Source organism: Eubalaena glacialis, chromosome 11 (assembly GCF_028564815.1).
Source record: "Eubalaena glacialis isolate mEubGla1 chromosome 11, mEubGla1.1.hap2.+ XY, whole genome shotgun sequence".
In the NCBI taxonomy this organism is placed as follows: Eukaryota; Metazoa; Chordata; class Mammalia; order Artiodactyla; family Balaenidae; genus Eubalaena; species Eubalaena glacialis.
Window position 1 is genome coordinate 115,149,644 of NC_083726.1, and position 13,228 is coordinate 115,162,871.

The 13,228-nt window shown below is 37.6% G+C and overlaps 1 protein-coding gene across 10 annotated transcripts in view; it reads left to right on the forward strand.

Moving 5' to 3' along the window:
* ERC1 (ELKS/RAB6-interacting/CAST family member 1) overlaps positions 1–13,228 on the forward strand; it is a 421,649-nt gene that overhangs the window by 166,880 nt on the left and 241,541 nt on the right. For all 10 annotated transcript variants that reach the window (XM_061206048.1, XM_061206051.1, XM_061206053.1 and 7 more), the window contains one exon: positions 6,949–7,084. In XM_061206048.1, the coding sequence (XP_061062031.1) occupies positions 6,949–7,084 (136 nt within the window). The remainder of the gene's footprint in view (positions 1–6,948; positions 7,085–13,228) is intronic.

Consider the following 13,228-nt stretch of genomic DNA (forward strand, 5'->3'; position numbering starts at 1 on the left):
CTGCTGAGCAGTATTGGAAATGAATTGGTGTTTATAGAGCCGTATAGTCTTCACTATTGCTTTTAGATTGCGCCTTTGGGGGTGGATTTGATAGATTTGGAATGAGAAACGATGGGTGTAATTAGGAAAACATTATTTTCACATTTGAGAAGATCATTTCAAAATTTTCCAAATGAATTAGAGTTCTGTATTCTACAGAATAACTGAAGCTGTCAGTGTTTTTCTGCTTTTGCTCCTGGATAACTTGGGTCTAAGAAATGGACTGGGGTGGGTAAAGGCATTGTCAGTTCTAAGATGGGTGTGTATAGAACTAAGCTGACTGACGTTGTAGGATCACAGTTAGCTACTTAAGCGAGAAGGGGAGCAGCTAGCCTTCTTTTCTTTTCCTTTGTGTTTAAGAAACTACTTTTTTTCCTGCTCTAGGAAATGGTAAATTTTAGACAAAATTTGTTCCTTTAGAAACTTACATTAAGGTACAGTGGTATAATCTAATATGAAAATACACTTGTTGAAAATCTGAAATTACTAATTTTTGTTGCCGGTGCAGAATCTGTGTGACTCCTTTCCCTTCTCTGATCCTGTGCTTTATATTTTGTCTATGTCTGTGAATAATATTATTTCTGAATATCGCCCTCACTAATTTTTTCTAACTTTCTCTTTCACACTTTCTTCCTGGATTTGCTGTTTCCTTCAGTCTCACCTCAAGGTCAGTATGCTTGTCCTAAAACAAAGATATGTAACAGAACATTGTATACTAACGTTGTCTTGAATTCCTATAAGCAACTGAAATGATGGAACTTATCCCAGGAAAGAGTTGTCTAGAAATTCAGTTATGAGTGCAGAAAATGTCATGAATCTTAGATTTATCGGAAGAGTGGATTCACGGTTCTGTGCTTCAAAAGATAGTGAGAGTGGTCAGAAAGCGAGAATCAGACTGACCAGGTTTGGACTGAGAGAGAAACGAAGATGAAAGGAAGCCACTAGAGGAATGAGGAGGTGAAAAATATTGCTTTAATTTTATTATATTTTCATCCAGAGACATTCTGGCTGTTATATTAGTAGGTAAAGTGCAGCATGAAGGAGGGAGGGAAAATTGCCACAGTCTGTGGATTTTTATAAGAACCTTTGAATTATTTCACGTACACAAACCTACACATACCCTTTCAGTTTGGGGTTTGTTTTGTGACTCTGCTGAATGGTAGAACTGGTGGTGACAAAAACAACCACCAGTCCTGCTGTTCATGTGTCAGAGGCTCTATGGGAGAAGCTTTACAGGTTTTATTTCAGTTGATCTTCCCAGCAAGTATGTAGAGAGGTTCGTGAATTTCCATTTTTTAGGCAGGTATCACAAGTACCGAGTCCATTAAGTAACTCATCCATCTTCATTAGTAAGTAAATTAGTAAGGGAAGCTGGCAGAAAACAATCAGAAACCTGCATTTTAAAAGTTATTTATTTTGCATATGAGCCATGGCAATGTAAATTAAGGTGTGAGAATTTCTGATAGGGTTCAGAAAATATTGTTAATACCACATGCGTTTTACCTAGCAGCTGTTTTCTAATAATAACGACATCATATGTGTTTACTGTTTATAAAAGTACTTGTCAGCATGTGGGTTACACAGGACAGATTGTTACTCTGATAACATTAGGGAACATGATTTCTACATCTAGGGTGAACCAACTAGTTAGTGGTGGTACTTAGATTTGAAGCCAGATATTCTCATTTCAGCCTCAGGGCTTTTTATATGATATGCAGTGTAGCCTAGGAATTGGAGTCCCAGATTGCTCAGGTGTTCTTAGGTAGATTTCTCATCTGTAATTTTCCCATCTGTAAAATTGGAGTAGTTCTCTAATATCTGAAGGGTTGTCGTAAACTTTGAATGAGTTAATGCAGATAGCACTTGGAACAGCGTCTGGCACCGGGTGAGCAGTCAGTAAATGGAGCTGTTATGATTACTCCTTTTTGCTTTTTTCATGGAGTCCTGTTTGGTCCAGGATACCATAGTACGGTGCCATACGTTTCAGGGTCTTTAAAACACTACACTGTGCTCTTGACTCCTGTCAGTATTAATAGAAAGTGCAAAGCTGTGTATGTTATGTGTAGAAGATGATAAAAGCAGCTGTGTCCCTTCCGTAATGACATTTTCAGACTCTATTTTTCAGGTGCTGAAACTTCTATTATAGGTAGAAAGATGAAGTTGAGGCTTTTTTTGGGAAAAAGGTTCTCTTTCCCAAATCTCTCTCCCTGATATTTCTTCTCAGTGCTTAACGATATTTCTGAAAAAGTCTTCTTACCTTTGACTCTTTAAAAATAAGCAGTTTGTTTGGGGTGTGAGTGAGTATGTTAAAAAAATAAATCTTTGTTTCATAATTACTTATACGAATCTAATTCATGAAGGGGTTCTTAACCATCCTCTTCCTTCTCTCTACGTATCAGCAGTCTCAGAATGACGCTCTTCGCTCATCCTTACCTTACATTTGTCAGTGGGACTAATGTCCCAGCTCTGTTCCGAGGCTAAACTTCCTGTTCATTCCTTCCCTCTGACCAGTTTTCAAAACCTTGTTCCATAAATTGAATCCTCCTTCTCCTTATTTCCCTGTTTCTCTTCTCTTTCTTCCCACTGACTCTCCCAAACATAAAACATATCCTGGTTTTCCCCATTCTTAAAAAGACATGGAAGCAATCCTTCCAGTGTCTTTTCGTTGCTTTCAGTTCACTACAGTATCTTACTTTTATCTTTTACTTTTTCTTTTCTATTTATTTGCACAGTTTCTGAAAGAATCATTTATGCTTGATGCCTCCACGTTCACACTTCCCATTTATTTTCCAAAGCAATATAATTTGGAATCTTCTCTCAGTGCTGTGCTAAAATTGCTTCAGTGGTACTCTCTGCCAAATTTAGTGGACTTGTCTGTCTCGGGCCTACCGGCCTTTCTGGGGTGTTAGATTTTTGACTCTCTCTCTTCTTTTTGGAGCTCTGCTTTTTAATAGTTTATGTGACATTGTTTTCTGCTAGCTCTCTTACCACCTTGTTGACAGTTATTGGCCTGTTTTGCTTTTCTTCTTTTACATGTTTCTTAATTCTTGATGTTTCTCATGTTCTTTTAAAAAATTCCTTTTTTCATCTCCATTATTGGTCACCTGACTTGTTACTACCAAAGACTCAGTTTTGTTTTGTTTTTTAAACATTTTTATGGAACTCTACTTTGAATAAACCATATTCATTATGGAAGAAATCTTACAGTATTTGCAATAAAAGTAGCAAGCACAAATACTGCATTTTAAAAAGTGATTTTCCAATTTTCTACTCTAAATATTTTCTCCACATTGTAGTAAAACAGTTAGGGTACCACTTAAGTAATTCCAAGTCCGACCACAATTCAGCTTTAGGAGAAAAATATCATGAAGGTTTTTGCCTTGTATTTGGAGGACTTTCCTCTCTAACTTAAGCTTCAAGTGCTCTCATAGTTTTATTGGGAAGTTTTATCACTTTGTTGTGTATTTTGATTTTTGCAGGACAGATTTTGATCTAAATGTCTCTAAACAAAACCTTATGAAAGGCTCCAGAAGAATTTGTCCACGGAAGTCATTGGTGTAGACATAATTCTCTGAGTTACAAGTTAGGTTAATTATAATATTCTTAGCTGATTCATTTTTAGTTAACAGTAAATGCCATTAAACTATACTTATTTCTAAATAAGTTTATTTTTCAAGTAATAAAAAATAAAACAAGTTTTGTTTTTCCAGTGGCAAGGATCATTTTGGCTGTAATATATAAAAAACCCTCTTGTCATTCCAGATTGGAATTTAGTGCACTTTTTTTTTTTTTAATATAGAAGCATTTCACCATTTTAATTACGGTTTTGCCAAGACTAGTTGAATAAGTCATCAAGAGAATATAATTTATTGATGGTTTGAGATTGGATTGGATGTTTAGACGACTTCATTGTATGACTTTGGGCAGGGTACTTAATCATTCAGTGTTTGTTTTAGCCTGTTTTGTGTTAATAGTGACAATTACCTGTAGTGTTGTATTTTCGTGTCTCCACTGAGCTTTTCCATTTTGAATGGATTTGTTTCTGCTCTTCCTCCCCTGCCCTCCTCTGTCCGCCTTTCCATTCAGTACAGAGCAGAGATTTTATTTAGAGTGACGATGACTAAAGATTCACATTCTGTATACTTAAACACACATCTCTTTAGTTCCTGTTCAGTGACATTAGCCCCAGAGAATGAATACAAAGAACGAATTCCATGTTTAGATGAAAAGACATGATTCAGTCCATAATTCATCTTTGCTTTTTATTATATAGCAGCACCTTTGGCTAAAGGCAAGACATTCAGGAAGTGAGGCCTATAAATGTCATCTCTTTCACTCTTAGATCTAAACAGATTAAGCACAATATTATTATTACCCATGTTTTATTTAGCAGTGGCCTTTGCAGACCTGTCTTCATGACAAATGTTTGGAATCTGTGGGATGCTTCCTACTAACTGTGTTAAGACCAGAGTCCCTGTATTGTTATGTAATAAAATTTAAATACTTTATGACTTGCTCAAGTACATTCCTGTTGTTATAGTCTGTTTCATCTAGTTTGTTGAAAGAGTGCTACATTGATTTCTAAAATCAAACTGGGTCATACAACCATTTCTCTGCACATTTTAGAAAATTTTTTTCATTATTGACTGATGCTAGTCACTAAAACCTCATAAGATGTCATTTACAAAAAGAAGTCTAGTAGAATTGTGAGGGCTTAGTTATTTTCTTACTTTTTAGCCAAAGTGTTCAGGGCTCTATAGGCCAAGAGCATTTCTGACCCTGTGGGATCTATTTACAAGGAGTTCGACGTATGGGCAAGAGTTTATCATCTGAGAGAATGATCTGTTGTTAATTGCATTTTTTGCTTCCATTTGTCATTCTTTTGGCGTTCTTAAATACCTTTATTGTTCAAGAGTATATTTGCTAATTTATTTTCCTTTCAAGCAATAATATTGCCTGGAGTTTTTTGTAGTAGGCCACATAAGCACAGTGTAGCCACACCTCTGTTAACTAACTTCTCCTAAAATAAAATAGTGTTACTGTTTTGGATGATTCGTTGGTAGAAATAAGTGTGTGAACACAGACTTGTGCTGATCTACCTAACTCTTCCACTGAAGAGTATTGAATTTTACGCCATTATGCATTGAGAAGTGGTAAATGTTGCTTTTCTAGAGAGCAGTTGTAGATAACTACCTGGTATTCTGTAGATGAGCTAAAGATGGCAAATTCAATAGAGAAGGGAGGAACGACTAACTTTACAATTAGTCAAGATTTGCGTTTCTGTAGGGTTGTCAGATTTAGCAAAAAAAAAATGAGATGCCCAGTTAAAATTGAATTTCAGATATGTACTGAGTAATTTTTTGTATTAATATGTCATAAATATTGGGACATACTTATACTAAAACATTATTTGTCGTTTATCTGAAATATGAATTTGACTGGATGTCCTGTATTTTATCTGACAAACCATGATGATGTGGTTTGCAGACAAAGCAACTTTTATAGAATGTGTTGAGAGGAGACCTCACCACAGGCTGTCATTACCTGATTTAAAGGATGTTAATTAAATATAGACCATGGTGGCTTATATGGTCTCATTATTAGTTCAGTTTATTGATGCAACTCTCAGGCAGAGTTGAATGAATTCTTTTCTAATTGTTGCATCCTCCCTTTGATTTGTTTCCATGAATCCCCTTCGATTTGTTTCCAAAAGTTTGGAAATCTGATTATATCATCTCCCTACATAAAGTCTTACACACTTAGAATAAACTGCAACTTCCTTGCTCAGCATGATATAATTATGTGGCTTTCGTTTACCTTTGGCTTCCTTTTCCTTTGTTCTGCTCCAGCTTTAAGCTGCAGTCATAGTGAATGTGGCTTCTCCCAACGGGACACGTTCTCCTTTTATCAGGGCTTTAGTCCTGCTGTTCTCTCACCTAGTAACCTTTGGACTAATCCCTTAGGAAAGTTCCGAGGTAGATCATTTTCCAGGAAGTTTTTCCCGATCATCACGACCACCCCTGACCCCTTTTCTGGGCACTTTCTTATAGCACTTAGTATACCCTGTATGTGCTTGGACGCCTGGGAGGTGTTTGAGAGCAGGAACTATTTTTATTCGTGGATTGGTATTTCTCATGCTTGGTACATGAGCGAGGTGTTTAAACAAATACTTGTCTACCTAATGAGTAAGGAGAATGTAAAGACCTTCACAGACTGTCAAAGCATAGACAAATGTAGATCCTCTTGCATTCCAGAGCCCATGTTCTCCTGGGCAGTGCCTTAAACATATTTTTTGATTGGTAATCATGATTCCAGTCTGGTGAAATTAGTCTTCTTTACCTGTGACCTAGCATTTGGTCTAGTTTTCTTATCTTACTGTGGAGGCAGTGGAGTTGGATAGGGAGCTTCAGAAGTAGATAGGATGATCTGTTGCTTAAGCTGGGGCCCTGGATCTTTATGTGACTGTTTTATATACATATATGTTATATATAGCTTTTTGAAAGTTTCAAATATTTAATAACAGTAAAATTAGAGTTGTATTACAAACCTTTCTTAAATAACCATTCTACAGTTTCATAGCATTGATGTCAAGAGCCTGTTTTCATATTTCCAACAAAAATCTCTGAATTTTATTTCCTTTTTCTGCCATTTCACACTATCCCATGCCTTTTTTTTGTTTTATGATTTCATTGTGCTTCATAAAGTTAAATACGTGCTCCCGAAACATCCTGGTTAACAGCTTGCTGCCATTGATGGGAAAGAGCTTGGCAATGTTGGGGGGATTTTTTTGCAGCAGGAACTCTTGCTGGTTCTCAGGTGTCTTTGGAGGTCAGTGGTGTAAGTCAGTGAATAAACATTCTTTCCTGTGCGTATATATGAAGAGCTTGATTTTTCTCCCCTTATCCACAGGCAAGTGAAAGACCAGAATAAGAAGGTAGCAAACCTGAAGCACAAGGAGCAGGTGGAGAAGAAGAAAAGCGCGCAGATGCTGGAGGAGGCCCGGCGCAGGGAGGACACCCTCAGCGACAGCTCCCAGCAGCTGCAGGTGGGCAGGGGGCCCGGGCCCTGGGCGAGCAGGTTCCCTCCCCGCTTGCACGTGGCTCACTCGCCATCCTCCTCCTCCTCTCTTTCTAACCCTGCCCGCTACCTTCCTCTCAGACCAACTGTTTAGCAGTGAAGGGATGGCTTTAAATAGAAAAGGCAAGTTTTATTCCACAGCTTTGTGAGGAAACCTCAGCAAAGGAGAAAGTCCGTCTCCTCAAGGGGATCCCGCCTCCTTGGTAAGTTCAGTGTCTGTGTGATGAGTGGGGTCTGTTGAGCTTCAGGTGGTCAGCGTAACGCTTGGCCATTTTCCTTCATTAAAGTGCATTGCCAGTCTTGGTTTGTGCCTGGCTTCCTTCTTTGTTCCATCTTCCTTTCCTTTTTCCCCCCCACCTTTCTTACCTTTTCCCCCCTCCCTCTTTCTTTCCTTACTTTTAAAAAAGTTCAGTTTAGAGAGTGTATTTCAGTCATACAGGATGTATTAAAACATACTTTTTTACTTCACTGGAGACATAATCGATGTTTGGACCTAATTATTCACAAGACTAAGTTAAACCAGACTCAGTAACAAGAGTAGCAGTGACCATGTAAGTGCCAGCTGTGTGCCCAGAGCTTGAAACCAGGGCCTGGTCATTCACTGTTTCTAACCTTCACTAGTCCAGAGGGGCAGATGGGTTTTGCACATTTTACAGATGAGGAAATGGTCTCAGAGAAATTGAATTACTTACCTACGTGCACACAGCTTCCTTAGTGGCTCAGCTGTGATTTTAACTGAGACTCCCTGGATCTCTCGCCTGTCTGAATGCAAGTTTAAGTTTAGAGAATGCCATAGACGTGGTGGAAATCTCTAAAACTCCTGCCAAGACTGCTAGCCACTGCCAGGTTGTTTTTCTCTCATTATAGTTTCTAACTGGTATGATAGTGTTTATGCCACATTGCATAGCCACAGAAATCTTTACTGGAGAGATTTGGAGGAGTTATCTGTTAAGTAGAAACCATTTTTAGGCTTTATAACAAATTCATTTCTGACCTGAAAATCTGACTTTTTAATTCCCTTTTTCATTCCTCTTTTATATAACTTTGATTATAAAATACATACTCCTTATAGAAACAGTATAAATTTCCTCAAATCTACCAACTTTTGCAAAAAGCAGCATACCAGTTTTCCCTCACCCTTGCCAATAACGGTTGATAACTATAAATTTTCTTCCTCCGTTTTTATTTTTCAGTGCCAGCCTGATGGGTGGAAAATATTTAATTTTTGTTTTAATTTATATTTCTCTGATTACCAGTGAGGCAGAGTATTTTTTCATGTCTTATATTTTCATTTGTTTATTAATGTAATTAAATCTATCTCTGTCTTCCACGGTGGCTTTTTCCCTGTGGATTTTTTGCTTAGTTTATCCCCATTTTGAGAACATATAAATATTTACCTGTAAATATTTTTAAGTTGTTTTGGGCTTTCATTTTTAACCTTTACTTTTTAATTTAAATAATCTTAGGGTAGTTTGTGTTGTGAGGGTCTTATTTTTTTCTTCATTGCTAACAATTTCACTAGAGTATTTATAGAAAATTATTTCACTGCTCATAAGTTTGAATTGACATCTTTATGATTTATGAAATTGTTTAATCATTAGGCTGTTTCTAGGATTTCAGTTCAACCTGCTTTCTGGACTAGGATCGCATTGTTTTTAATTATAGAGGATATTTATTTGTTTTATAAGACAAGCCCTTCTTTATGGCAGCGCCTTACCCATTTCATCTGTCTCATTCCCCCCACCCCCGCCAGATAATGGTTTCTGCTACCAGTCTGTCTTTGTAAACCGAAGCGTGCCCTTTTAATCTTCTGTCAGGTGTTACAGTAACACCAAAAGTGCTTTCATAGGTCATCTCTTGTTTCCTCTTTATATAACCCAACAGATAAGTGAATCAGATTATTTGTTTATATATTACATGTAGACAAAACGAATTTAGAGTGGATGAGTGACTTTTCCAAGGTGTCTCAGTAAGTGACAGATATTCAGTTTATGAAAAATGATAGCTGGCGGCCATATGCAAGATACACATGGATGCAATTCATTCAAATATGTGAAAAGAGCACTGGACTACAAGCGGGACGCTTTGGATCTGATATCTCAGCTCTTTTACTCACTAGCTCTGCTACTTGTTTCTTAACTGTGTCATTGCAAATGACAACCCAGTGGTGGTGAGTATCCCTAGGACCCTACTGTGATCTCTAAATATGAGTCTCCACTGAAAGACACTAGGGATTCTTGGAGAAATGGCTAATGGTAGACTCCATGGGGGAGTAGGGGAGTAGAAAAGCAATTGTTTGAGGATTTGTATTTTTAAAAGTTCTCATTATCTGAATTTGTTTTTGTTTTAAATTTCTGAATATACATATGGGTCCATTACTGATGTTTTCATGAAATAGGTGAAGTGAAGGGAAGGAATTATTGTAGTATTTCCAGTATGGGCAAAATAGTAATTCAAGGATTAAAAAATATTTTTTATCATGTTAAAAACAAATGCTTTATAACTAATGTTTTGAACTTTGATGAGTAATGAATATTTAATCTTTATCAGATGCCACCTTGGCTTCCAAAGATTAATTATGCTTATCATGTTAATAAACACACAGTGTATTTTCTTTTGTTTGTGAAGAGTAAAGCTTGATTTAAACGAAAAGGTTCGTTTTTGCCTTTTGTTATTCAGTGACTGCCAGTTATGGTGTTAAGTTCATTGGTGACCTCACTCTTTCTGGTTACAGTTGGTCACAAAGCAGTGGTATTACTTTTTCATTTAACTTTCTTTATTCTGAAGAATAATATACATTTTTTTAAAATATTTATTTATTTATTTATTTTATTTATGTCTGTGTTGGGTCTTCGTTTCTGTGCGAGGGCTTTCTCTAGTTGTGGCAAGTGGGGACCACTCTTCATCGCGGTGCGCGGGCCTCTCATTATCGCGGCCTCTCTTGTTGCGGAGCACAGGCTCCAGACGCGCAGGCTCAGTAGTTGTGGCTCACAGGCTTAGTTGCTCTGCGGCATGTGGGGTCTTCCCAGACCAGGGCTCGAACCCGTGTCCCCTGCATTGGCAGGCAGATTCTCAACCACTGCGCCACCAGGGAAGCCCCCATAATATACATTTTAAAAAGTACATAAAGCACACACACACACACTCACATGCACGGTGTGAATAATACATTTAGAGTGATTGTCTCAAGGAATTGGAATACTGCTGGCATCCCAGAAATCATTTATATATTCCTTCCCAATCATCATTTCTTCCCTTCCTTCATTATTGTGACTTTTATTGTTCTTTGCTTTTCTTTACAACCTGTGTATATATTTTTAAAAAGTATGGATTCATTTTGCATATTTTTGCTTTACGTAAACAGAGTGATCATATTTATTCTTTTGTGGCTTCTTTTGTTCAGCATCATGTGTGAGGCTTATCCTTGACAGTTGTGCGTAGCATTTGTGCATTCGTTGTCCTTGCTCTTCTGTGTGTTTTTTCTTTAATTCAAAATTCCATGTTTTATTTTGAAAGTGTTCTGAAAAGGTATCTTCATTTTGTTCTAATTTTCCATTTTTTAAAATACTTCAGGTGGAAATAAAAGTATTTCTTTTTGGCATAAAGTGAGTTTCGAGATAAGCTGTTACTTTGTTCTTGGCTCAACACATTAAAAGTGTCCTGAAGAGATTAAACAGATTCCTTACATATGAAATGAAAATGCTGCCTGAGAACAGAGGGAATCGCGGGATCTCACAGGCTCTCAACACTGCTGCTGTTTAGCATGGCCTTAGTTGTGAAGGCACTCGACTGCATCCTGTTTGTACTTTTGTGTTTTGAACAGTTATTACTATGATCTACATTAACTAGTCTCAAACTTTTTGGTTTTAGAAGCCCTTTTGTGCTCTTAATAATTTGTGAAGTCCCCAGAGCGATTTTTTTATGTGGGTTGTAATTCTCATATACATATGCAGGTACTTACTGCCCCAGCTCTCCAATGTCTAGATGTATCTGAAGACACATCTCCAACAGTATAAAGATACATATACAGCTGACCCTTGAACAACACAGTTTTGAACTCGAGGACCCACTTACACACGGACAGTTTTCCGTAGTAAATACTACAGTACCACACGGTCTGTGGTTTGAAGCCATGGATGCAGAGGAACCTCCTATGCGGAGGGCTGACTATAATTATACTCAGATTAAGCCCCGTGTTGTTCGCAGGTCATGTACACAAGGTTATTTGCAGTATTGTACTAATTGCAAAGTATTGCAGACAACCTAATTGCTTATAGATAGGGGAGTGCTTGAATCCACTGTGGTGCGTCCACATTGGAGACTGGCAGCTCCAAAAAGGAATGAGGGAGATCTCTAACGAACTGATGTGGAGTGATTTCCAGGACATCTTGTCAAGCCGGGGCGGGGGGTGAGGGGTACACAAAAGACTCTCGGTAGTCTGCTGCTCATTATGAGAGAACACACATATATCTGATCGTTTTTGCCAAAGAAAACAGGAACAATAAGCTAGAAACGAAAGAGACCAGTTATCTAAGGGAGTGGTTGGGAGGGAATTAGTAGAAAGAAGGGGGAAGGGGATGGGGCTGGTAGGTTTGAGGAGAAAGTGACTCTTCTCTTTACCCTTCCCAAAAACTAGATAAACAAAACCAGTCAAGGTGTGGAGTTGGGGGAACCCCAGAAGGAGTGCAGACCCTAACAGGTGAACCAGTTTTATAAATGAGTAACATAACTGCCCTCAGAGGGGTGGGAAAGAAGGGAACGGACCTAAGGAGCTTTGGAAGCCATTTTCTTGAATACTGTGAAGCTAAAGACAGAAGAACTGTACATAAATGTTGTAATAATAAATATATTGTAGATAATGAAGGTTGAGTTTTTTCATTATTCAAGAAAGAATAATGAAAAAGCACCTGGGGTGCTAGACTGGAATCAAATACTAGTAAGAACTCATGGTGTTCAATTTATATGCAGACAGGGAGGTATAGAGATGCTGATGTGTGTCTGCAAAATGCATAACCTCATTCCCATCGTGAGAAAATACCAGACAAATCCAAATTCTGGGACTTTTTACAAAATAACTGAGCAGTATATTTTAAAATGTCAAGAATTTGAAAGACAGGGAAAGACAGACTGAGCACTGTTCTGGATGGATTGGAGGACACTTAGAAGAAATGTCAACTAAATGACATGTGGGATCCTGGGTTAAATCCTGGAACAGATAAAGGACATTAGGGAAAAACTGATGAAATTAGAATAAGATCTGTAGTTTGTTTAATAGTATTGTGCCAATGTGAATTTCCTAGCTTTGATCATTGTGCTGTGGTTATGTAAGCTCTTTACAGGAGGCTAGGTGAGGGGTGTATGGGAACGCTGTACTATTTTTGCAACTTTTCTGTATGTCTGTAAATAGTTCAGAATTAAAATTTTATTAAAAATAGTCATTGACTCTATATTTCCTCAGCACTTTTAATCACCCACTTCACTTTCCCATCTCCTTTAAGCAAGTGGGTTATGAATTTCAGAAACATCTTACCACCAAACGTAATGATACAGGATAGATATCGGATAGATATCTTGGGCTTTTTTCATATACCCTCTCTAAATTTGCAGTGCAGATATTATTGTGTTCTCCATATTGTTTGACATCCTAAAGCCATCATTTAATTTAGAATTCAGTTTAGCAAGTTGACTATTCCAAAGATTTGACCCAAATTTCAAAGCCATGATGATATCAATAATAGGCTGTTATTATTAGAGTTGATATGTCTTGACAAGTCTCTATCCCTCCAAGATATCAGGTTTAATTTTGCTCATTTTCTTTAGCCATACTTGATGTCTTGCATTTATTCAATATAAATTTATTGAATGCTGTCTAAGTGTAGAACTCTGTTGCTAAACTTTGGTTATGCGGTTACGAAAAGACATGTTCCCTGCCCTCTGGAGCATATTGTCTCATGGAGGAGAATATAATGATAAAACTAAGTGAACAAGTAAGTAGAAATTATGGTAAGTGCTGTAAGGAAATAAACCAGGCATGTGAAAGATAGTGGGGGAGGGAAAGATGGTGGGCAGCAAATTTAGGTAGAGCCATCAGAGATGTCCCTTCTGAGGGTAT